The sequence below is a fragment of the Podarcis cretensis genome, assembly GCF_951804945.1.
Source record: "Podarcis cretensis genome assembly, chromosome: Z".
Taxonomy (NCBI): domain Eukaryota; kingdom Metazoa; phylum Chordata; class Lepidosauria; order Squamata; family Lacertidae; genus Podarcis; species Podarcis cretensis.
The window spans coordinates 33,421,748-33,447,997 of record NC_137184.1 but is presented as its reverse complement, the minus strand read 5'-3'; the positions used below and the strand labels follow the sequence as shown (position 1 = coordinate 33,447,997).

General features: G+C 46.3%; 1 protein-coding gene and 1 long non-coding RNA gene across 5 annotated transcripts; one reads left to right on the top strand and one right to left on the bottom strand.

Annotated features, from left to right (window-relative positions):
- Positions 1 to 2,069: 2,069 nt before the first annotated feature.
- Positions 2,070 to 9,135, bottom strand: RAB9B (RAB9B, member RAS oncogene family). Of its 4 annotated transcripts, XM_079962477.1 has the most exons (3): positions 8,940 to 9,067; positions 7,909 to 7,981; positions 2,070 to 6,252 (listed from the first exon to the last, which is right to left on the bottom strand). In XM_079962477.1, exon 3 carries the CDS (start codon positions 6,233 to 6,235, stop codon positions 5,630 to 5,632), a length of 606 nt encoding a protein of 201 aa, XP_079818603.1. In that variant the 5' UTR covers positions 6,236 to 6,252; positions 7,909 to 7,981; positions 8,940 to 9,067; the 3' UTR covers positions 2,070 to 5,629. The 4 variants fall into 4 exon arrangements, with proteins under 4 accessions (XP_079818603.1, XP_079818601.1, XP_079818602.1 ...); XM_079962475.1 differs by lacking the exon at positions 7,909 to 7,981 and having other exon boundaries at positions 8,971 to 9,135; XM_079962476.1 differs by lacking the exon at positions 7,909 to 7,981.
- A 4,676-nt stretch (positions 9,136 to 13,811) lies between these two features.
- Positions 13,812 to 16,161, top strand: LOC307208101. The gene is made up of 2 exons (XR_013834969.1): positions 13,812 to 14,639; positions 15,525 to 16,161. It is a non-coding gene; the product is annotated as an uncharacterized lncRNA (long non-coding RNA).
- Positions 16,162 to 26,250: the final 10,089 nt, after the last annotated feature.

The window sequence follows — 26,250 nt, the reverse complement described above, 5'->3', positions numbered from 1 at the left end:
TACATGCACTTATCTAGGAGCAAAAGGCCAAAACTGGGTTTTGCTCCTGTAATATGTTTACCTCCATGGAATGTATTTACCTTCTTCAAAGAATGAGGAGAGTCGACCTATTTGCTCTTCTGCAGACTTAGGACTCTTTCTTCCCTGCAAAAGCTGGTTTTCCTTTATTGTCCTGAGCCTACAGTGATCCGAGCTTCTTTCTTTAAAAGCATCCTGCGCTCTGCATTAATACAGGAGCCTCTATTAGCGGCACTAAAGAGTGCTAGGCTGTCCCACTGATGGCCCATCAACACCCAGAATCTCTTCCAATAATTACAGCTTCACGGCCTTGCAAAGTAAATACGATGCAAGCAGAGCCAAATAAATCATCCTGTCCTCTCCACTGCCACAAATAAAAGAGTCACAACTCCGTGATCCTTTCCATTTGCCAGCAAGCAATCCCTCACGTAAAGGGTTCACTTCATATAAGCAGACAAACAAACAAAAACACGCAGCTACTACAATTCGTTAGTCATCCAAGAACTGATAAGAGAGCCTTGCAGGGACTTCAGTGTCGCTCGCTCCTTAACACTTTCAGTGCCTGCTCACACTTTCTCATAGAAGATGAAAGGAAAGGTGAATGATGGGAGTTGTAGTCCAAAAACAGTTGGAGACCCAAGGTGGTAAGTTGGCCATTCGGCTGAAGGGCACTTACCGGTAAATTCTTTCTGCATATTGTCTCCAGAAAATCAAGGAAGCTCTCAGGTGATGAAACTGGATGTGAATATGTTGCTAGAAATAACTGGAAAAAATAATAATTATAGAATCATAAATGGTAGAAATGGAAGGGACCCTGCGGGTCATCTAGTCCAACCCACTGCAATGCGGGAATATTTTGCCCAACATGGGGCTTGGAAACTATAAGTCATAGGGCATTTTTATTCACCCCAGTGACTTGGACAGGTGAGATAATCCAGGTCATTTTAAATCAAAATATGAGTAGTAGGAGTTATTTTTTAAAAAAAACAAATGGGGTGATCTGCCATGGAACAACCCCATTGAAGAAGGTCACAGGGGTTACCAAGACTTCATTGCTGATTGCAAAGGGGCCCCCATAACAATTTGAGCTTCAGGGGCCCCCAAATATAGGTCTGCCACTGAGCTAGTGAGCTACGCCATCCTGCAAACTCTACCCACTTTGGCTCCCACCCATTGCAACCATCCAGCCCCCAACAGATCCCCACCCCATGGAACATGTCCAGAGATTCCACCCACCCTGCCATGCCCTAGGCCTAGTTGGACCCTGGAATGAAACACTTCCCAGGAATAAAGACACAACGGTGCAAACTAGCTGAGTAACAGAGTGACTGCAATGCCTTTTTTGCCTTTGGTTGCTGTGCAGAATGAAGAGGGTTTAGCCAGGAAAAGAGGGTGAGAAGGAGCAGCTGGATGTCACCTTCCAGAGGTGCATTTGCCCTTGAACTGTGTTATAGAATCACAGAGGACTTGTATTGACCAAGAGTGCTCCCCTCAGGGCTTCAGGCAGCTAGTCCTCCTCCTTCTGGTTACTCTCCCTGGGGGTGAAATCCGAAGTGATTTCTCCTTGATCTTATTAAGGCACAAATGCACCTGGAAACTCTTTAGCCCAAGAGGCAAGATGGGTGACATAAGGAAAGGTAGCAGAATCTTAGGTGTTGCCAGTAGGACCTGTGTGACTTCTGATAGTTCCATAGCCTGCATGGCTCCTCAAGTTGGGTCTCAGTGAGCCAAGCCCCCCTCCCCTGTTAGAGGTCTCCATGCAGGGTTTCTAAACACCTGCTGGCAAATTCAAAGGCAGCTTTGCCACATTGCTTGTTTGTGTTAGAGACAAAACGGAAATGATTGTTCCTTTTATTAATACATCCATGTTTTATTGGCTTAAATACATGACAGTTTGACTTCTTTACATTTCCTGCTCCTTTGGAGTGCTGGAGGATCTGCACCAACAGAAGAATAAAGGAGAACCGGTCAGGCAGTTGAAGCAAGCAGGTGGGAAGACTGAAAAGGCAAAACTCGCCCTTCGAGGAGGTAACCGGCTGCACTTTGAAGTCTCCTTTTCATTTTTTAAAAAAATGCAGGTCCAACAAACAAAACATTGGCCTGTAACATAAATGTAAGCATCTAGTTCACTACAGGTGCTGCAAGATACATTTCAGGCTTTAATTGGTGTCATTCTTATGCACCATCCAATTCACTTGGCATGAAGCTCATCTGCCTACATGCATTGACCTCCACCTCCAAGGTCTTCCCTGTGAGACTCGGAACAGCCCCACAGCTACTCATAGAATCACAGAGTTGGAAGGGACCCTGAGGATCATATCGTCCAACCCCCTACAATGCAGGAATATGCAGCTGCCCAATACTGGAATTGAAACTGCAACCTTGGCGTAATTAGCACCACGCTCTGACCAACTGAGCAATCCAGGCTTGTTTCCTCCTTTTGCAGATGTAGCCTGGGGGCAGTGCATGTCAAGGGAAAGCCCACACGGTCTATGCAAGAACATGCCAGGGGTCCTTGCCGCTTCAGGTGGCAGTTTTGCTGGGCTGGCAGCTGTAAAACACCAACCAACAAGAAAAGGCAGGCTACCAAGTAGAAAAGAAAGGCAGGTGGTCTTTTAGTGGCCTGCATTTCCCACTCACTACTGGAAAGCATCTGGGGGCTCAACGCTGCCAGCCAAACCCCACCCCACTCCAAAGTGGCAGCTTTGCCCTTGCAGGCATTTTTTTCTGTGGAATGAAGGGTTCCCCTTCCCAAGAGTCCCTGCAGAGGTCACCCATCTATTGCTCCACATTTCATGGCAGAGTGGCATTAAGCATGGAGAGCATCAGATTAACAGCTCTCACGCGAGCGCAGCCTATTAGCGCCTAGTGTGAAGTGACCATAACAAGTCCCCTCATGGCCTTAACCCTCAGCACTGAACTGGGAACTCTGGTGGGAAAATGCTCCCCCAGGACAGGAGCAGCGGGAAGACATGCTCTGCTCTGTGACAGCAGAATGGAGGAAATGGGAACTGACGGGAACCCAGCAATGTGCCAAGGGCAAAGTCTCAAGCTGGCTGATTTATGGGTCACAGTTTGGGTTTTGTGTGTGCGCACACATGTGTGCATTTCTCCACCCTCTTCTACAACCTCACCAAGAGCAGCCCCCAGAAGTTCATGTGTCGCGGCAGCAGGCATTGGAGATTGCTTGTCTGTGCTCAGGGCAGGGGTATCCCTGTCTCTGGGTGACACAGATCTTGAGCCTTGCTCCAGTCAGAGACATGATCAGCATTTCTGATGCCACACAGTGCAGAGAAACTTGTGGCATCCTCTAAGTGCTCTGAGGCAGCTACTCAATGTCTGTCTTTTCCATTTGTGCATTTGTGATGATTTCGAAGAATTGTGGAATTGTAGAGTTAGAAGGGACCCTGAGGGTCATCAGGTCCAACACCCTGCCATGCAACTTGTGCTCATGATAGTATCAAGGCAGTTATACACAAGCCCACTTTCAATACCCTTTGCACCTACAAAGGTTTTGAAGTGGACACACTGATTTGTTTCCAGTTTGTGCGTGGTCTCGTAACTTTCTGTCGGAACTGTGTCACTTTTTATATCCTATTTTGTCCCACTTTGGCTGCACTATAGCCCCTCCAGCAACAATATTGCCATGAAATTGGGGAAGCATCGCAGAGGAGCTAATAAAGCAGGATTAGGTGTGGACACTCCAGAAAATAGCCACCTCTAATGCACTGTTATTGTGTAAAAAACATGTTGCAGAAGACAGTCTGGAGGTGCTGCAATTCCTCATTTGCCATCAACAGTTGACAGCCCACCTTGTGCAGGAAGCGACATCAGCAGCTCCATCCAGTGTAGGGTTGCCATACGTCCGGATTTTCCCAGACATTACTGGGATTTCAAAGGCAGAATTGACATTGGTGGGGCGGTTCTGAAAGGTGGCGCTTTGGGGCCTTCCTCTAAAAAAAAAGCCCAACAACTTTCAGGGTGTCCTGGTTTTTACTTTTTTGAAATATGGCAACCCTAATGCAGTCACAAAGCCTAGGCTAGACACATGGCGCAGCCGTAGCAAGAGATTGGAAGAGGCGCCTCTACATCTGGGAGCAACAGAGCAATCAAGCGAGGCTGCAGCATTTGCACCTGCAGCTGCACACAGTCCCCCTTGGGCCTTCTTCCTCTTCACGTGACTGCAGCGTGGCCACTTGGGCGTGGCTTGGTGCAAGTGAGCTTCTATCACAGATGTCTCAGGGAGGGTGAGACACAGTGCTACTTCCCACAACAGGATGGAGAGCAAAAGCAATGGGTTCTCATGGGGAGACAAGAATCCCTGTTTGTGCAGGCTGGACAGTTCTGTTCTGTCTGCAAGCAACTCCCTGCTAACACTCACTTTGCTGCACTGCCAAGCAACGAGCAGGCGACCGTACTCACAACTGAGTGTCGCCCCTCCCAGGCACTGATTCCAGCCCATGTGATTCCCCTCGCAGAACTCCAGCATGTCTTCCCCCTCCGTCCCCCAAACCTTTGCAGCCTCCTCCCAATCAAGGTCAGGGAGGGTTCCTGCTCAGTAAACTTCCCACTCTCTTCTCAGCCCCCACCACTTTGGCAGCTATATCCAGAAAGGGCAGCAAGAAGCCAATAGCTGCATTTCCCAGCTTACTGTGGACACCTTGCAGCTTTTGCTGCAAACCTTCACTCTCCCTGGAAACCCCAGCAACAAAGTGCTGAAATGAGGCTGCAGCTGCTTTGCAAGCAGAACTCTGCAGGGCAAAACGTCTGGCAGTGGCATCTCCAATTAAGCAGATTCCAGGTAGCAATGGCCCCATCCTGGCCTGAGAACCGGGGAGAGCCAATATCGGGACAGAGAAGTATGGGTGGCTACTTTCCTCTAAACAAGGCTTTGGGGTTTGTTCATAGAATCATAGAGCTGGAAGGGACCCCATGGTTCATCTAGCCCAACCCCCTGCAATGCAAGAATATCAACTAAAGCACCCGTGACAGACAGACAGCCAATCTCTGCTTAAAACACCTCCAAGGAAGGAGAAGGGAGACCGTTCCACTAATGAACAGCTCTTACTGTCAGAAAGTCCTTCCTGATGTTTAGTCAGAATCTCCTTTCTTGTAACTTGAAACCAATGGTTTGAGTCCTGCTCGCAAGAGCAGGAAAAAGCAAGCTTGCTCCATTTCCCATGTGACAGCCCTTGGGATGTTTGAAGATGGCTATCATATCTCCTCTCAGTCTCCTCTTATCCAGGCTAAACATACCCAGTTCCCTCAACCGTTCCTCATAAGGCTTGGTTTCCAGACCCTTGATCATCTTGGTTGCCCTCCCTTACACACATTCCAGCTTGCCAATATCCTTCTTAAATTGTGGTGCCCAGAACTGGATACAGGACTCCAGGTGTGGTCTGACTAAGGCAGAATAGAGTGGAACTATTACATCCCTTGATCTGGACACTGCTCAGTGGGTTAGGTATGCAATGATGCAGGAACGAGACCTTCCAGCTGTCTCCTTCTCAAAGCCCTCTGCCCCCCACTCTGACTGCAGCCTGAAGGCCCCCACACCTGGCATGTACTGTTCCAGGATGCGCCCTCCCCCTCCCCTCCCCCTTGGCTTCTCTCAGCAGCAGGAAGAGCCTGCCTTGCTGCTGGTATGCAGGTCAACCGCATGGCCCAGCACACAGTGCTCCAGCTGCTCCTCCATGGCCAACACCTGCCGCACAGCTTCCTCAAAGGCCACAGCCACGTTGGTGTCGTCCTTGGCACTTGTCTCCAGATAGGGGTAGTTGCCGTGCTCCATGCACCAGGCCTGGGCCTCTTCGGAGGTCACTTGCCTCTCCAGCTTGTCCACCTTGTTGCCCAGAACCACAAAGGGGAAGTGGTCAGGGTCCTTCACGTTGGCATAACAGATGAATTCCTTCTGCCAGTGGCCCAGGTTGTCGAAGCTCTGCCGGTCATCCACACTGAAGGTCAGCAGACAGCAGTCAGCCCCCCGGTAGAAAGGGGTCCGCAGGCTCTTGAAGCGCTCCTGCCCAGCTGTGTCCCAGATCTGGAGAGTCACAAAGCGCCCATCCACTTCCAGGTCCCGGTTGAGGAACTCAACCCCAATGGTGTGGAAGGCCTGCGAGTCAAACTTGTTGGTGACGTAGCGGTTCATGAGGGAGCTCTTCCCAACGCCGCCATCGCCCAGGAGGATCACCTTCAGCAGCAGTGACTTCCCACTCATGGCAGCAGAGGAAAGGTCTAGAGGGGGAAAGCACCTCCATTAGTGAGAGGGCAGCTGTTAAGGAGCCCCTGTGTATGTCTCTCTCTTCCACCACAGTAGAGAGAGGAATCCTGCCTGCCACTCCTGCATTTCCAGTGCCTGCCAGGGGAAGAGGACTTTTTTCAGACTGAGGGCCACAATCCCTGCCAGGCAACGTTCCAAGGGCCACATGCAAATGAGGGGTGGAGCCAAGGGGGAGAAGCTGGCAGGGCAACAGATGCAAATTTCACCTTTGTACGGTAGGCCTGTTTCCACACACACACACACACACACACACACACACACACACACCTTGCTCTGCTCTCTATCCTCCATCCAGGGAAGAGCCAGAGGTCAAGGACACACTCCACACACTAGTGAGAGTTCTAAGGGCCAGACAAAGAGGTAAGGAGGGCCGCATTCACCCCCTGGGCTTGAGGTTCTCCACCTCTTTGATACGCCTATTAATTTGTGGGACTCGTTGCCACAAGGGGTGGCAGCAGCCGCTGGCTTTGAAGAGGGATTCAATAAATCAGCAGAGGAGGATTGTGAAAAAGGCCTTTCTATGAATACCAGCCCATGTGACTGCATGCTGCCTGGAAGGTTTCCAGAAGGATTCAGGGATGTCATGTTTCTGCATATCAGTCATTGGGGGGAAGGGCCCATGGTGCTTGCATTCTGCTTGTGGATTTGTAGGAATGACTTAGACTGAGTCTGACCACTGACTGGTCCATTGAGTTCTGCCATGACTGGCAGCAATGGCTCTTCAGGCTTTCCGGCAGGGGACAATGCTCAGCCCTTCCTGGAGATGCCATCAGGGACAGGCCCTGGGGCCTTCTGCATGCCAAGCAGGTGCTCTGCTGCTGAGCTAAAATAAAAAAGCAAATCTAGCTGGCCACTATTCCAACAGAACGCTGAACCAGAAGACAAAAGGCCTCTGATCCAATAGGGCTCCTCTGATGTCCTCAGGGCAAGGGCTGATCTACTATGAAACTAACAAAGCTTAATCGCAGAGGGGGCCCAGACGCGACCTTCGTCCACATTTGGCTTAAAAATTTGGGGTATAGTAGGCCAGATTTGAGTGACACAACTCAAATTGATTATTTTTTTGTTGTGTATATTTCAACAATCCCAAAGCTTGAGAGCTATTAGCATAGACGTTTGTAAAGGTATGGTGAACAACCCCATTGAAGAAGATAACAGTGGTTACGCAGACCTCGCTGCTGCCTGTGAAGTTCAAGCTTCAGGGCCCTCAGAATGTAGGTCTGCCCCTGCTTCAGGGATGCCAATTTGAATAAAACATTGGAGGCAGGCAGGTAAATCCCAAGACATTTGAATTGCAACACCTACTCACTTTGGGGGGAGGGGCCAGCCCCCTCAAATATTTTATTTTATTGTGGGGGAGGGCCGAAGGGACCTCACTCCCTAGGAGTTGGCCCCTAAGCTCAGGACAGAGAGCTAAAGGGTGGCAAGCAGTGTGGTGTTCTCCTAACCACTCCTTCCGTGTAGGCTTGTGGTTTGCAATTACAGCTTTGGAAACTGGATGACTCTGCAGGGCGGACAGAGGCAGCCTGAAAGTAAGCCGGTTGCCCCATGCCGACAGGGAACACAGCAGTGAGGGCAGAGGGCTGGCTGAGTGCCCACCTGCAGCGTACCTGTACTGTGAAGAGAACAGTCCCACCTCCAGGGCAGCCTGGCCAATGCCACACCTGCGCCTCAGCAGCATCACTGAAAGGCAAGGCAGGTCACTCAGCTTGTTACGCATGAACTGACCTCCCACCTCACATGGTAAGTGTCCCTTTCGTTCTCCACATTGTCTCTTGATGGGCATACCTGCCACTTTGCAAAAGCCCCCACAAACAGCACAACATTCTGCTCAGAGCATGAGCAAGCATTTGGTTTTCGGAAAGCCGCAGGCCCTGACATCGCTCTGTCTGTGGGCATGGCTGGCACTGCCATTGTGCAGGCGGACCCTCCCCCCATGGGTAAGGGAGAGGGGACCAACACTCCCTTCCCCTGCTCCACCCACTCAGAGTGATAGCCCTTCTTTTCCCTAAGATGAGCCAGAAAGATTGACTTTATTGTCGTTTTATTTATCAAGGAACCTACTTCTACCTGCTCTCCACTGGAAAGTGGCAGAGTGGGCCAGGCTAAGAGCATGAAAATTAAGAGTCTGGATCAGGCCAAGGTCCCCACCCCGCGCAGTCCTGCATCCTGCCCTGACGCAGAGGCCAAGCAGATGCCCTTTAGGAGAAATCAGCAAACAGGAGCGCTCAGCGGTGGTTGGCAATCAGAAGCATCACTGCCTCCGGGAGTTTATATTTTAAAAGGGCGGATCCCTTTCCAAACAGGGCAGGTTGGAGGGGTAGTGGTGTGCTCGGAAGTGTCTCGGTTATGCCCAATGGGCTAGACCTGAGGGCAGAGATCCCGGGACTCCCCCCACCCACCCCAGCAGAAGCAGCAAGAGGGCCCCGAACCCCCACATTTGGGAGGGAGGGAGGGAGGAAGGCGCATCCATCCTCCTCCCCAAAAACCGAACCATCAAACCACCCTCCCTCGGAGAAGACCACCAAGGCCGGGATCTACCTGACCCGCCGGGATCCGCCCATTGCCCACCCGTCCGGCCTCCCGCGGCAGTGCAAAGGGGGAACTGGATCCTGCCCCGAGGGAGCGCCCAATGACACACCATCTCCCCACGAGGCCTCCACGCAGCGCACCTGCCCGCCGCCGGCCTCGGACGGGTCTCGAACGCGCGGCCCGCGCTGACCGGGAGATCAAAGGCGCATCTGGAGCCGGGCGGGCCGGGCGATGGGGGGGGGGGACCCCACCGCGCATGCGCTCACTGCCTGCGGAGACCCGAGCGTCTTCCGCCAGCATCACTTCGCGGATGTGGCCACCAATAGGAAGTGAGCCCGCCTCGCCCCCGCCGGCCCCGCCCCCATGCCGCGACAGGTGTGAAGCAGGTGCGCCGCTGGGGACAACCGTTACCCGGCCGCAGGCAGGCAAAGAGCGCGGGCAAAGAGGCGGGGGGGGGCGCGCCCTCTTCTCTGCCAGGTGGGAACAACAGGAAGGGAACACAGTGGCAACTACCTTACGCTAATGCAGACCAACAGCCCACCTTAGTTCTGTATCGTCTGTACGGACTAGCAGCAATGGCTCGCCAGAGTTTCAGACCCAGTTCTCCCTCGGAGCCACATCTGGAGGTGACATGTGGGATGTAGCTGCTACATCTCAGCTTTTGAATAAAATGGCTCTCCTGGATTATCTCACCTGCCCAAGTCACTGGAGTGAGTAAAAATGCCCTGTGCCTTATAGTTTTCAAGCCTCATATTGAGTAAAAGATTCCTGTATTGCAGGAGTTTGGCTAGATGATCTTAGAGCCCCTTCCAACTCTACAATTCTATTATTATTTTTCTGTTGTTTTTAAGCAATGTACAGTGGTACCTTGGTTCTCAAACATAATCCATTCCGGAAGTCTGTTCCAAAACCAAAGCATTCCCAAACCAAGGCGTGCTTTCCCATAGAAAGTAATGCAAAACAGATTACTCCGTTCCAGATTTTTTTTTGGGGGGGGGACAGCAATTTAACATGAATTTTACTATCTAATGAGACCATTGATCCATAAAATGAAAGCAATAATCATTGTACTGTACTATAAAATAAACAAGACAGTACTGTAGATGATAAAAATAAAAAAAGTTCTTACTTGCACTGATGATAAGTCATTGTTTGGATGGGGGGCTTTTATCCATTTCTGCTGTCACACAATCAGCTGAACTGGGTTCCATACAGTCACAAAAACAAATTAACTGTAAAAGCCTCAAAAACAAAAATTCAAAATAAAGAACAAAAAAAATACACCAGATACAGTGGTAACTTGGTTCTTGAACTTAATCTGTTCTGGAAGTCCGTTTGGCATCTGAAATGTTAAAAAACCAAGGTGCGGCTCTTGATTGGTGCAGGTGCCCCAGAAACAATAGCCGACAGCTGTATCAGACATTCGGCTTTTGAAAAATGTTTGAAAACTGGAACACTTACTTCCAGGTTTTCGGTGTTTAGGAACCAAGAGGTTTGAGTAACAATGTAATGTAACAAGAACTAAGGTAAAAATTGATTTTTTTAATTTTAAAAATGGAGAAACTATATGATGCAGTTGAAAAAGATTGACAATGGAACCCATGAAGGGGTGGGTGGAAGTTAAAGATTCAGGGAATCCTATATGTTTATGTTTATGATTAGTATTTGAATATGAATATAAATGTAAATTGCAAAACTGAATAAAAAATGGTTTGTTTTTTTAAAAAAAGACTCAACTTGACAAACATTGCACTGAATATCAAAGAATTTTGTTCAACACAACAAGCCCATCCACCACATTAAAATACCCATATTGACTTTCAGTTATATTTTTATTGCTTCTTTTATTTCTAAGTGCCTGCTGGAAAAATCCACAGAGTGGCTAGTGGATAAAGACATTCTGGCAGCAGAACAAGTAGGATTTAGACCCGGCAGGTCCACGCTAGATCACTGACTAACATTACAACACCTTATAGAAAAATATATGTCAGGAGTGCAGGCCTCACTATACGCAGCCTTTCTTGATCTAAAAGCAGCCTTTGACTCAGTTCTCAGAACAAGACTCTGGGACAAGCTTCGGGCCACTACCATTGATAGAAGGCTACTATATTTAATTCAGGTAGTACAGTATATTCAAATACGGCCCTTAGAGTCAGGTGCAGCCAGCTAGGGCACTTAACAGGCTGGGGAAACTCAGCCAGATGGGCGGGGTATAAATAATAAATTATTATTATTCTTATAGGGTGTTGGGCCGCATTATTATTTAATTTTTATTTAAATAACCTGGTAACCACTCTCCATAACCTCGACTTCCACCCTCCCAAGTTAGCAAACCGGCACATCATGGCTCTGCTTTACGCAGATGACGTGGTAATACAATCCAGAACCCCCACAGAGCTTAGAAGAGCACTAAGAAAATTAGCTGCCTATTGTGAGACGAAATGCCTCAAAATAAATATCGGAAGACCAAAATTCTTGCTTTTGGGGAAAACCCAAAGCTCAGAAATTGGAAACTTCAAGGCCAAAATTTAGAACAAGCCCCCAACTACTGCCACTGTTGACAGCCTGTTGCCCCTTCACTCTGCTTGAATGGGTTATGTCACAATCAGGTGTTTGTGAGCATGAAAATGCTGTTGGGAGTTTCAGCAATGAAGGCTCAGGCATAACATACTGTTTGAAAGTCTGAACATTTCCTCTTTTTATTTAACAAAATTTATATACCGCTTTTATAATTTATATACAAATTATTAGGAGAGTAAATTAAAAATATACTGTAGTTTATTCACTTATAGGCTAGTTTATATACTTTATTCCTTCTTATATTTCTATCCCACCTTTCCTCCACAGAGCATACACACTTCAGCCTCCACCTTCTCCATTTTATCCTGACAGCAGTATTGTGAGCTAGGGCCATAGCTCAGTGGTAGAACAACAGCTTAGCATGCAGAAGGCATCACGTTCAGTCCCCAGCATCTCCTGGTGGCACTGGGAGCGCTCCCTCTGTGCTTCGGAGGCTTCGCGTTGCTATCACTGAAGCCAAGGAGCCTGCATTCACTCCATAGGACGCACACACATTTCCCCTTAATTTTGGAGGGGGGAAAGTGCGTCCTATAGAGTGAAAAATACAGTATATCCAAAACCCATGTAAGGCTGAGAAAAACATAAATTTTACAGCGTGTGACCTATTAAGGGAGAACTACAGAAAAATTCATCATAGATGGTACTTAACTCCGGACAGATTGTCAAAAATGAATAAAATGAACAACAATAAATGCTGGAAATGTAATAGGACAAAAGGCACGTTATACCACATGTGGTGGACTTGCTCAAAGATTAAAACCTTTTGGGACATGATCCACGACGAGATAAAAAAATTGATAAGGGCATCACACAATAAAAAGGCAGAGGCATATCTACTAGGAATTCCAGGAATTCTTGATAAAGATATCCCAAAGGATAAAACTAACACATTCTTATACGTGACAAAACGTGTTCTCCCTAGCAGAGAGCACGTGTTGCGGTGGGGCATACAAGCCACCCCAGTGTTGCTGGGCAGATTTGCTGAGTGACCCAGGCAGTGAATTGGTTAATTGGGTCGCTGGGGAGAATTGCTTGTTGCAAATTTTGAAGGAGGGGTCAGAGGTTTTAAATATTGCGTGCTCTTGGCTGCTTGCACCGGATCACATGGAGCACTTGGGACCGTCTGGAGGACAGTGGAACTGTCTGGTTACATTTCTTTATTTCCCCCTTCTTTTTAATCCTCTCTAGTCCCTTAAATAATTTAATTCCCCCTTTCCCCCGTTTGATTTCCCACCCCACCCCTTACCCTGCCCTTTGGGCAGATTCTCCCTGTATCTGTGAGCGCTGCCTGCGTGTAATCCTCCTTGTCTTGCCTTTCCCAATAGGGAGAGAGCCCCCATTAGGGCCTTTCTTTCGCAAAAAAGTTTTCCCCATTTGGCCTGTTTGTTAATTGTGGGGCTAGTCAGGGCTGTTCCCAGCTTAGCTGGAATCACTTTCGTTTATAGTATCCCCAAAGGTTGGCTTTATTTTGGGTGTGTGCAGCGCTGTTGGCCAAATTTTAATCTAGCCTTGGGCAGGAGCACTATTTTGAGTTCCTTTAATATTGTTATGAGACAAAGATTCTCAAGAGCAGAAGCAGGGAGGCCTACATTCAGGCCTAAGCCTGCTACAGGTAGCAGTAAATTGTTAAGTCTCTGTGACACGTGACTCATTCTCTCTATAAGAATGTATCTGCTTGCAGGCTCAGTTGCTGCTATATATCTGAGGCAGACAGAGGGCGCCAGAGGCTCTCTGTGCCTCCAATGACTATGAGCGCTCTGTGTATGCTCTTGAACTATGCTGTTTCTGAGCAAGTTTATTTTCTTCAAATTTGTTTTGCCCTGATAGTGGCGACTGCCATTTTAGAGACGAGCCATTGTGGCTTAGTGGCTAAAGTGCAGGACTAGGACCTGGGAGACAGGGTTCATATCCCCCTCTTAGCCATTGTTATAACAAAACAAAACAAACTGCTACTTTTGGACTATTCCGTTGCTGGGTAGTTTGGCCCATTTGTGATAAAAGAACTTTGTGTTTCTTGAGGGGGTGCTCCCCTCTAAAAGGGCAAGCAGGGATACCTGGACAAGCTGTGGGCTACCTCAACTCTGTTATTTCACTGGAAACATTTATGTCTGGCCTAGCAGGTGATCCTAGGGCTTTGCCCTAGAATTCAATGGCCTCTGGCAGCGTTTCCGGCCTGAATAGTGTCCCCCTGTGGTGCACGAAACATTGGTTTCACTGGTTCCTTACATTGTTTAGTTTTTTGCAGACTATGACAGGGCCTTTGCAGATGCCTCCAGAGCTTGCCTCTCCTGCAGAGGATGACTTACTGATGCCCCAGATGCCTTCTTCACAATATTGCTGTCAGGATAAAATGGAGAAGGTGGAGGCTGAAGTGTGTATGCTCTATGGAGGAATGGTGGGATAGAAGTATAAGAAGGAATAAAGTATGTAAACTAGCCTATAAGTGAATAAACTACAGTATATTTTTAACTTACTCTCTTAATAATTTGTATATAAATTATAAAAGCGGTATATAAATTTTGTTAAATAAAAAAAGAGGAAATGTTCAGACTTTCAAACAGTATGTTATGCCTGAGCCTTCGTAGCTGAAACTCCCAAAAGTATTTTCATGCTCACAAACACCTTATGAAGGAACCATTGTGACATAACCCATTCAAGCAGAGTGAAGGGGCAACAGGCTGTCAACAGTGGCAGTAGCTGGGGGCTCCCATCTATTAAAAAGCCACAGAAAGTCTTTTCATACTGCCTGAGGAATTAATCCCTTATTTAACGTTCATAATTGCTAGATCGATTTAACAGGACTGGAGCTAACATCTGCTTGGATTTGGCACCATTGATAGGGAACTGCCTGCTGCGTCCTCTGCTTTGAAGTCACCCTGGTCTTTGGGCCTCCAGCACCTTCTTCAGCATGTCCAAGCCATCTAAGAGGCGTATGATACTGGTGTTCCACTGGGTTAGGAAGAAGCCCCTGACAGAGAAGCCATGCTCTACCATCTCGGCCAGACCTTCTGCCTCTGCACCGGCTTGCAACACTCCTCACATTTGACCCTACTTCACGAGGAGCAAGACACAACCCGCTCCGCTCAGGAGGTCCAGCAGGCGCAAGGTGCTGCGATTACCGAATCTGACCGACCCCAAGTTTTAAAGATCTGTCATTGGCAGCGTTGGCCGGAAGAGAGCCTGCAGGCGTGGCAAGCAAAAGAAGACTCCAGCGGGAACAGGAAAAGGGGTGAGGGCTAGGCTAGAGGCAAGAAGGCTCCAAAGCTATTTGCAGGGTGGGATTGCTTTGGAAGATGCCTTCTGACAATCTCTACCCTTGAACCACGTAAGGACATAAGAAGTGCCTGCTGGATGAGGCCAAATTGGCCTGTCTAGTCCAGCATCCTGTTCTCACAGTGGCCAACCAGAGTCCTATGGAAACAAGAGCATTCTGTATTCCCTTCCTGCAACTTCCAGCTACTACTATTCACAAATGTTACTGCCACAGACTGTGGAGGTAGAGCATAGCCATCGTGCCTAGTGGCCATTGATAGCCTTTCCTGCATAAAACCATCCAAGTTGGTGGCCATCACAGCTTTCTGTGGGATTGAGCTTCCAGAGGGGTAGCTGAGCATGCCTGCTGCAGGAAAAACAGGCATTAAAAGCACATTTCTCCCAAAGAATCCTGGGAATTGCAGTTTGTAAAGGGTGCTACAAATTGTAGCTATGTGGTAGAAGGGTAATCTACAGTTCCCAGGATTCTTACAGGGGAGAAGCGATAATGCTTTTAACGTATGGTGTGTACACAGCCTCAAATTAGCTCCACCAGCTCTGTAATACTAGAGCAAAGATTATAATGCATATTGTTGTTGTTGTACTTTTATAAATATTATAAAACCCATTCCTGCAAGCCATGTAGTCTGGAATGAACTCAGTCACCCCTCCCATCATTAATTGTTTTTACTAGGTGGGGAGGGGTGTTGGATCTGCTTCCCTGCCTTGAAGAAAGGCGCAGGTCAGATGTGTGCCCAGACCTGGCCACGCTTCGCAAGAGAGATGTGTTGGTTCAAGGTGGCCACGCTGCCTGCAACTTGCACTCCTTCCTGACGTGTCTTCCCCAAACCCCTTCTTCCAGAGGCTGTGTTGAAGTTTTCCATCACGTGGAATACAAACTCGCGGAACTACCTCGAGGCTCAGGCAGCGGTGGAAACCCTCCTCAAGCATGAGACGCCAGACAGCCTCTTGCAATACGAAGGGATCAAAGCAGCTGTGGAGTCTCTCCTACCATACACGGCACTTCCAGAGGCTGGGCCGGTTACTGCAGGCCTCCATGTTCCTTGATTTCATGTGACAAAACATGAAGTTGCCTGACGCCGCCAAGTGGGATGAGGAGATGGACACGTGATGAGCTTTATTTATTTATTATTAATTTTATTGAGTACAAATTAGGAAAAAATACAAATATACTAAAAAAGGAAAATACATGTAACCAATAGAAAATTAGAAAACATTTTACCTCTTCTGATATTTACAATTATTTGCACCTCTAAAAAACAATATTCACAATAAAGAAAAGAACTGAAAGGTAAAATAGAAAAGAAAAGAAGAAGAAGAAGAAGATAAAGAAAAGGAAGAAATAAGATCAAGAATGAAAATTTTAAAAGTAGATAAGTATTCACTATACACAGCCATTTCCAATTTATATTTATGTTCGATTATGTATTTTCATCATATCCTTATCTATCTTAATTAAAATATTTTTAAAAGACTTCCACCGTTTGCCTCACGCATTTTTGGTAGTCCATTTGTCAAAACCTCTGTTCTTCATATTTTTCCTTTGGGTCTCCTTAATGTCTCGCTTTGTATTTTTTATATTACTCACAAGATTATTCTAAACACAACCAGATTTTAGTAGCCGAGCCCTGGTTCCGCACTCTTGAGGCTTCGCGTTGCTTTTGCTGAAGCCTGGAGAGTGAGAGGTGTCGCTGCACACCGACCCTTCTCACTCTCCAGGCTTCAGGAATAGCCGCCTGAAGCCTTCAGAGCGCAGCGCGAGTTCCCTCCATGTTCCAGAGGCTTCAGGTTCCTTTCGCTGAAGCCAGGAGAGTCTTGCTCTCCCAGCTTCAGCAAAAGGAACTCGAAGCCTGCGGAGCGCAACAGGAACTCACGCTGCGCTCCAAAGGCTTCAGGGATCTTTGAGGCTGGTGGTGGGGGAATGCAGCGCTTCCGCCCACTGCCAGCCCCACAAGCTCGGGGGGCAGTGGGAAGGCGGCGCGCAACCTTTGCGTTGCTCCCCGACCTGGTCTTTGAGGCTGGCGGTGGGGGAAAGCAGCGCTTCCCCCCAACGCCAGCCCCACAAGCTCAGGGGGCAGCAGGAAGGCAGGGCGCAGAAAAGGGTGCGTGGCTCCTGTGGGCTTTTGCAGGAGGTAGGGGTATTGCCATAGCTGGGGTATTGCCATAGCTGGGGTATTGCCTCTCCCATAGGTGGGGGTATTTCCTCTCCCGGCTGGAGAGGTGGCGCGCGGCTATGGCAGCAGCCTCTTTAGCCGTGCGCCACCTCACCAGCTGGGAGAGCGTGCGCGGGGCTAAAGAAGCCATAGCCCTGGGCTTCCCCGGCAGCCCAGAGAAGCTCGCGGAGCAATGGGAAGGCTGCGTGCCTTTCGGCTGCTCCCTGACCTGCTCTTTGGGGCTGCAGGTCGAAAGGAACCTGAAGCCTGGAGAGCAAGAGGGGTCGGTGCCTGAAGTCGGCTGAACGCACCTTGAATGGCACCTTGTTTTAGAGGGGGAAAACGGGGGGGGGATTCTCCCCCTCTCAGCGCAGCGCCTTCTGCCGCTTCGCGCTGGGCAAAGAGGGGGAGTGGCGCTGGGCAAAGAGGGGAAGAATTTTTTTTTCTTGTTCTCCCCCCTCTAAAACATGGTGCGTCCTATGGTCGGGTGCATCGTATAGAGTGAAAAATACGGTACCTCTATTTCCTCACATCCAGAAACGCAAGAAGGGCTTTCACTCATGCTAGAAGCTCGGCCTTGCCCTCACCGGTTCTGTAAGGCTCCTATAGAAGAGTTCTTTACCCACAGAGACTTTGAGCCTGCCCATTAGGGGAAATAGGAAGCCCCGAACATATATTTTTTAGATGTCCTTCTTATGCTGAGATTCATAGAGACATCATTGATCCTTTGCTGAAGAGGCTCGCTGATCTTTCAGACAAGTCTAAACTTGATTCTCTCCTCTTAGGCAAAGATCATAAGACGACCTGGCTGGTAGCCAGATTCTGTTCCCAGATTTGTAGGCACAGATCATCCTCTAGAATAAAATAGCTTACTAGGGAAAAGCTGAAGTCGCCCTTTGGGGCGCCTCAGGGTCAATTTTTATGGTAGCCCAGATCTCAGTTGTACAGGTGTATGTATATACTGTATCTCAATTTTAACTCATGAGCTATTGCTGCAATCTGCTCTAATTGTATATTTTATCTTAATGAACACTGTTTTTATTGTGTTATGTGAACTGGTCTTTGTAATAAATTATCTATCTATTTCTAGTTGTATTTTAATCGTATTAAAATTTGAACTGCATGTGATTTTTTAAATAAAAAAAAATAAGTTGGCATCTAGCACTGCACATGACAGCTGCTAAACAACAGGCATTAAGTTCTCCTCCAAGGTCCTCAACAATTTCCAAGTGGTCCGGGGCAGTGAGGAATTTGGCAACCATCACCCTGGGTATTAATTTGGTTGTCCAGCATTCCCCCCCCCCCACTCCCTGCCTGTCCTAACAAATTATTTCATACTATAATAATTCTTTCACAACTTTTACTCCAATTCTTTCTGACAACTTATCAAAAGATGCCCTTCTTTCTTCACATATTCTTTTCCGCAGCGGCACCCTTTAAGCCAATTTATCCTCCTCTTTCCCTTTAGTATATATCTCTCTAAACTTCCCCATTAAATAAATGTTTTAAAAGGAAGACATTTTCTTTGGCACTCGCAACATCTATCTGCTTCATTTCAAACACTTAAGAGAGAGAGAGAGAGAAACTGATATTTATTACCGGATTTGAGAACGTTCCTCTGCTTGTGTTTCAAGAAGATGGACTTTTTTCCATTTTCTCTGCTTCCTGCTCAGTTTGACCTGGTTCTCAGTTTTTAATGATGGGGCTCAAACAAGTTTCTGGCCACAGCAACCTTCACAGGATTTCTCTGGATCACTTCTCGTTTGATCATCGCTGCCCATATTAACAAGCCTGCCTGTTATCTCTGAATTCAGTTACACTGGCTTAGATCAGCTGTATGTCCTTTGGATCACCGTTTTTATTTTTATTACACTCAGCGACTTAAGATGAGTTTGGGAATTGGCAATATTAACTACAGAGATGCCAGCCTAGATTCTGCCAGTCTTTCACTTTGGTGATAGGGGCTTTTGGTTTACGATGCTCTATAAAACATTGTATACAACGATGGTGGTGCTTTTTAACAGCTCTGGCTGACCTTACCATTAGGCAGGGTGATTTTGCTCCTTTACACAGCAGTTTCTTGGAGACCAGTACATTAAAGGAAAGACAAAAAAAATAGCCCGTGATATAGAACTCAATCCTAAGCAAGTCTACTCAGAAGTAAGCCCCAAATAGGCTCATCCAGACTTCTGTTTCCCCCACTGCTTTCTCCCAGGAAAACCTGTGGTTCAGCCCTGAATTGGAACAAACAGCAATAGGGATTTTTCCCCCCGGGTTTTCTGGGCGGAAGCTGTGCAAAGACAAAACTGCTTGGACCCATGCCTGAGAATCATGGGACAAACAGAAAACTGCTCAGACTTGTGTTTTCTAGTCACAAGACAAATGGAAGTGTGGGTGATCCCTAAGTTTATTTAGGATTTGCAGCCTTCATTTGCTTGTATTTTTGCCACCACAAAGAGGAGGGCCGTTTGGGATTTTCTGCACCCCATCTGAATGCCACAAATACTGTTTGGGGTTTGCAAATCCGTCTGTCTCCAGTTGCCTGATGTGCTCCTTAGCTTGGGGAGAACTACATTTGAAGGCAGCAGATCCATGTCTTCAAACAAGGGTCAGGAAGTGCAATAATAAGCAAAGTGGGGAGGGAATCCCACACACTGTGGGTTTGAGAAGGTTGCTGCAATGTTCCTGTCCACCCTATCCTGCGACTTCTTTTAAAAAATAGTTTTTATTAAAGAATTCTCATAGTCAACAAAGTTACATACAACTTTCTACAGGTCAGCTGCATTTGGTATGAGACCTTGCTGTCATAGACATTGTGAGATTGGGGGGTGGAGAGGATTGGGGGGAGAAGACGGAGAAAGAAGGCAGGTAATGATCTTTCATTCTTTTGCTTAGTACATGTGCAGACGTTTTGTGTCGGCGTTGTGAGGGTAGGCTCTTCATTTGTCTGTTTGTCTGTCTGATTTTGTTGGTAGTACTAGAAGTTGGAGAGCCCATAGCATGGTTGGTTGCATTTAGTTGATTGTAGTGAGTTTTGTTTGTATGTGTGTGAGGACCTTTTTGCCCTGCCCTGATTGTGTCATAAGGCATGATAAATGCCTGTGAGGGACAGCTGGTGAGAACTCCAGCACCTTGGATAGTGCCAAGCAGACGACCTGTTCTAACAACCAAGACAAGGCCTTTTCTCCAGTCTTGGGCCTAACCTCTCCCAGCCCCCTCCTTCGTCTTTGCCTGTGCTGGCAAGCAGGCACCAAGAAGCATGAAACACCAAGCCACTCTGCTCTTCAGCAGAGTCTGGTGCAAGCATTGTTGTTTTGGGAGTCTCTGGAGTCAAGGGGGTCTCTGCTGATGGACACTGTGGATGGATCTCAGCTCAGTGCCTTCATAGCTTGCCCCACTAATCTTCATGATCCAGCTAGCTCTGCTGCCTCTGTGTCAGAGTCAAGGCTGCTGCTGGTAGAAATGGTTAATGACAGCCCCTACCCACCACTTTTCTCTTAGGGACTGGGGGAGAGGGCAAGAGAAGTGGTAGGCAAGGGATGGGCTAAGCAAAACGCTCTCCTAATTGCCCCCTCTCAAATGCTGCAATGGCAGGCATTCAGCAGTAAGATGGCCAGAGATGGAGAACAGTCATGTCCCTTTAAATCTTCTGATGCAGCTGAAGACAAGGCACATCATTTAGCTGCAAACGCTGATGTGGCAGAAAACAGCTTTTTGACAACATTATGAGCTGCGCTAATGATCTCAGTGCTGAAAAGTTTCTCACAGTTACTTAAGTGGAAGAGTTAACACCTGCCTTTGATTCTGGACTTTAACCCACAAAATGTCCTCTTGAAAACTCTGGGTCCAAATCTGAACACACACACACACACGGCACAACAAACAACATGCTTGTGAACAACATGGGTGGAGAACAGGCTCATCAAAGTATTGCTGCCCACTTTCTGCTTTTCCTACACAGGACGGAAAATGAACATGTATTCGTGTTTTGCTCAAGTACAGGCTTGCCATACGTCAGGAAAATTCCCAACATATCCTGGTTTTGGGGTATATAAATGGTGTCAGGGAGGAATTTTGTCAGGGAAAACCTAGATGTATGGCAACACGATAGAAAAAGCAGCGGAAACAGCTCAAAAAGCTTTAAATCACTATTTTGGGGTTAGGTTTGTGGTTTCCTTAAAAAGCTTTGCAGAATTTTACATTTTGAGTCAAATTCCCTACTCAAAAACCCTACTCAACTATTAATTGTAAACCCATCAGGACAGGGAACTGCCTTCTTGTTTCTCTCTAAAATAGTGTTGATAATGGAGGACAAATGGATTAGTTGACAGTGAAATTCTATGCATGTTTATTCAGAAGGCATCATCATCATCATCATAACAACAACAATAACAATAATTTATTATATCTACCCCGCCCATCTGGCTGGGTTTCCCCAGCCACTCTGGGCGGCTTCCAACAGAATATTAAAATATTAAAATACAATAGTCTATTAAACATTAAAAGCTTCCCTAAACAGGGCTGCCTCAGATGTCTTCTAAAAGTCTGGTGGTTGTTTTTCTCTTTGACATCTGATGGGAGGGCGTTCCACAGGGCGGGTGCCACTACCGAGAAGGCCCTCTGCCTGGTTCCCTGTAACTTGGCTTTTCACAGCAGGGGAACCACCAGAAGGCCCTCAGAGCTGAACCTCAGTGTCTGGGCAGAATGATGGGGGTGGAGACGCTCCTTCAGGTGTTTAAGGGGACCTACTCCGCTTGGGTTGGAGCCTTACTTTCATGTTATATATGTGGACATGTTTTATGTTTTTAGTATTTGGTGTTCTGTTAAAACAATCAAAGTGACTTGCAATAAAATAAGAAAATCCATCAGAATAAACATGAGTCATTAACAACAATATATTAGCAGCACATAAAATATTAATGGATAGCATTACAGAACTAAATGATCATACAGATAGCATTAAAAGGGGAAAAATACCCCTAATAATGTGGTGGTGGTGGTGTTAAAAACATATAACAACAATAGTATTAATGTCATTAATTTGCATTTCATATAACACAGTTGTTAAAAGTTTTTAAAATGGCAGATTATATATTAAAAACTAACCTGGTTTTTTTAAAAACAAAAACTTTGCTAACCCACTAAAGAGGGAGCTTAGCAGATCTTACCTGGGAGGAAACTCCAGTCTTGGTGCCACAAGGAGGGGGGGGGAGAGAGAGAGAGAGAGAGAGAAGGATGTAAACAAATCTATAATTATCATACAGAAAAATAACGTCCTTCCAGCTGCCTTCTTCAGCTCAGCAGGCTTGCTGCAAAATTCATTATCGGATGTTGCATTCACAGTCACCTTTATTGTCTGCCGCATTTACAATAATTAGACCTATAAACACTGATTTATAAAAATGACAAACAAGAGTCCCCAGTAAGGAAGAACCATGAGTTCTCTTTATGGCTCAGCACTTCACAGAAGCCACACACACCAGGCCGAGAGCAGTCATGTTATTTTATGGTTAAATTAAAGGACCTCTCCTCCTGTGGCCTTTCATTCAGCTGCTGTCAGCCACTCTAAAGGGAGACCAGGCATCCCAGATAACAGGAAGTACTAATTCTGTTTTTCACATCTTAATTTCTCTCTCATGGATGCCTAAGCAAGAGGGATAGTAAAACAACAAGAGACCTGTGAGGGGTGTTTCTGTGACCAAAGCAAAACTGTCATACTTCCTTGTTATTTTTGCAATTGCCAGGAGGTGTGATACTTGTAATGCAATCTCATTATATTTATCATACTGATTTTTCAATATATATGTTGTTATATTTGCTATTGTTGCTTTATTATGCTATTATTACATTATTCTCATGACAGTTGCTTTTGATATGTATTCCTGCCTTCTTTGGCCTCCCCCACTTGAGATTTCCCGCACCCCCCAGACATAGAGACATACTTAGTGATAAACCTGTTCTATTGGTGAAATGTTTTGCACCAGTGGAACACTGCTGAGCAACAGAAGGCATGAGCAGGCTGTTGGTACCATTGCTGTGAAATAGATTGTGTCATCTGTTGCGCAATGGGTTTCTGCTAGTGCAGCTGTTGGATGGGATACCTCTGTTGCTCAACATTAAAATTCACTTTCTGGTAGCGCAAGAAAGAGCCCATGTTCCAATGGATAGAGAAGGCTGGATACGGCCCATTGCCTCCTGCAGCAATTCCTTATAAATAACTCACTCAAGTCACATGTTTCATTAGTACTGGTAACACTTGTTAGTAGTAAAGTGATCTGTTGCTGTTTCTTTGTCCTGGACTTATTTCTCCGCTGAGCTTATGATTCTGGGGAAACAGGGGTCCTGGTTCAATGGCAGGGAACCTGTCCAAGTCCCAGGAAGATCCCCTACTAGTCATTGTCAATAATCCTGGGATAGATGAGCAAATAAGGGATGCGGGTTGCGCTGTGGGTTAAACCACTGAGCCTAGGACTTGTTGATCAGAAGGTTGGCGGTTCAAATCCCCGCAACAGGGTGAGCTCCTGTTGCTCAGTCCCTGCTCCTGCCAACCTAGCAGTTCAAAAGCACATCAAAGTGCAAGTAGATAAATAGGTACCACTCCAGCGGAAAGGTAAACGGCGTTTCTGTGTGCTGCTCTGGTTTGCCAGAAGCAGCTTAGTCATGCTGGCCACATGACCTGGAAGCTGTACGCGGGCTCCCTTGGCCAATAAAGCGAGATGAGCTCCGCAACCCCAGAGTCGGTCACGACTGGACGTAATGGTCAGGGATCCCTTTGCCTTTTACCTACATGAGCAAATAGTCTTGGGGCAAAACTGCAGTCTTTCCCAGGCTTACCGGGAGATGCCAGGGATTGAACCTGTGACCTTCTGCATGCAAAGGAGTTGCTCTGCCACTGAGCCACAGACCGTTCTCAAGAGCTCTTGCAAATGCTGCCCCATATAATTCCACCTTGGAGCCAAAAGAGCGTCCTCCCCCACCCCCATCCCCCTCTGTTATTGCAATGGGTATTGATTCAACAAATGGCAACATTGAACGCCAACCAAGGAAGTACTGCAAGTGGTCAGGTGTCGTTTCAGTGGAAAACAGGAGTGCCTGGCGTGCTCTGGTCCATGGGGTCACGAAGAGTCGGACACGACTAAACAACAATGCAGCCTTACCATTCACCTGAAGAGAAAACACTTGCTTTCTCTTCCACTAGAGAACACTAGATGGCAGCATCATTGTTCCTGTCAAGAGTTCTCCTGTCTTGTTCCGCTATTATTCCAGGATGCAGAAAAACAATACTGTAATCAATTTTAAAATGTCCCATCCTTTAGGTAACCCCCAAGCCGCTGTTTATAAGGGATATCATTAACATGCTATTGCTTTCTTGAGATAATGGATATTGATATCCCTTAATAAACACAAATTCAAAACCCACAGTGGATCACAGTGGAGCAATACATTTATTAAGGTCAATCAAAAAGTCACAAAAAAGCAAGCAAGGTTTTGAGTTATTGGCCTAAAGGTGACATAATAGCAGAAATAGACTGCATTTTGTAGCCATGTAAGCTGCATTTAGATTCAGTCCCAAGATAGAGACCGAAGGCGTATTGGATTAGTCTCTGCTAAATTCTGCAGGTATCAAGTTACACCTCAGTATTCTGGGACAAAGGAGTGATCCCTGTTTCCAAAAACACAAAGCTGGATGGGATAGGCCAATCTGTCAATTTTGACTCCTCTCAGTTTCTAATATTTCCAGCCTTTATTCCAGTTCTCCACATTTCTGCATCAGTTTGCATTAAATAAATAAATAAATAAATAAATAAATAAATAAATAAGCATATTATATTTTGCATGCTGTTGCCACTATAAATCACATCAGAACTGCTTCTGGCAGTGTAAAGTGATGCATAAATTGAATAAACAATTGAACTTATTATTTTATTTTTTAAAAATCATTAGAAAAAACCACCCTTTTAATTTAGTGCATATACTAACAATTCTGCCTCGCTTTTCTTTCTAAACCAAGGGGCTCAAAGCTGCTAACAGAAAAAAAGGAAAGCAACAATCCCCATATAAAAAGCAGTTCATACCAAATTAAAAATAGAATCATGAAATTATAGAACTGTAGATTTGGAAGGGAACCCCAAGGGTCATCTAATCCAACCCCCCTGCGATGCAGGAACCTCAGCTAGATCATACAGGATAGAAGAACTCGGAATGGCAAAGCAACAACTCCTATTTCAAACATCAACATAGTTAAAGGCTTGCAGAAAAAGAAAAATATTCAGACAATTGTGGAACACAAATAATAAAGAGGAAAATAACCATGGAACCTGTGTGGCCCTTCAGATGTTGTTGGACTGCAACTCCCATCATCCTCGACCATTGGCCTGGCTGGCTGATGCTGATGGGAGTTGGAGTCCAACAGCATCAGGGAAGGCCCTGTCTCACTCATTTTCAGCTTAGGTTATCTTCTTTCTTACTTGTGTTCTGACATTCCTCCAAAGAATCCTGGGAGTTTGTTAAGGGCGCTACAAATTGTACCTCTGGGAGGGATTGTAGCTCTGGGAGGGAATTGTAGCTCTGTGATTTGAGTGATTTTGTCTCATCCATATATTTGAGGGCTTTGTTTGAAAGAAATTCGGAGCGTTGTAATTAGCCTCAAATAGTTTTAGATAACTTCAAGGAGTTTTGGATGGCTTCAGTGGGATTTCAAAGGCGCTTCAGAAGAGCCTCAAAGGAAGGGAGGATGTTTAAAACGCTGTCCGGCTACAGCCGGAGTCCTTCTCTGGCTGGGATATAAGCTTGTTTTCCGGGAGTGTGTCTTTTCCCCATATTATTTTTTAAAAGCTCCTACTCACTTTGCTGAGGCTCACAGGAGACTTGCATCGGGCACCATCTTCTTTCGGACAAACTACAGCTCCCAGGATTCTTTTGGGGGAAACCATGTGCTGTAAATGAGCATGGTGTATGTAGATGTGACTTCAGTCAGCACAGGAAAGAAACTAGCGGTCACCAAGGGAGGAGCAAAATGTTACCTATTTTCAGCAGGTGCATAAAGGGTACCGTATGTTTGCAAGCATTTCCAGTTCAGAGAGAAAGCCAACGCATGGCCTCTGTGGTCTCAGTTTCATTATTTTTTTTAAGAATATTTATTAAGATTTTACAAAGTCATAAATACAAAAATACATAGTAGAACGAAAAAGAAAAAGAAAAAAGAAAAAACTCTCAGACAAAAATACAAAATACAAAAAACAAGAAAAATAAACAAAAAAAGAAGTTAAAACAAATCCACTTTTTTTTTAATAACTTTAAACTCATTAGCTTGTTTCTTTGACCTCCTCACACCTCCCCTTTTTGTATTCCCATTAATATAATCAAATCAGCAAATCCTTACCCTCTTTCACTTATCTTAACTCTATATCTTAA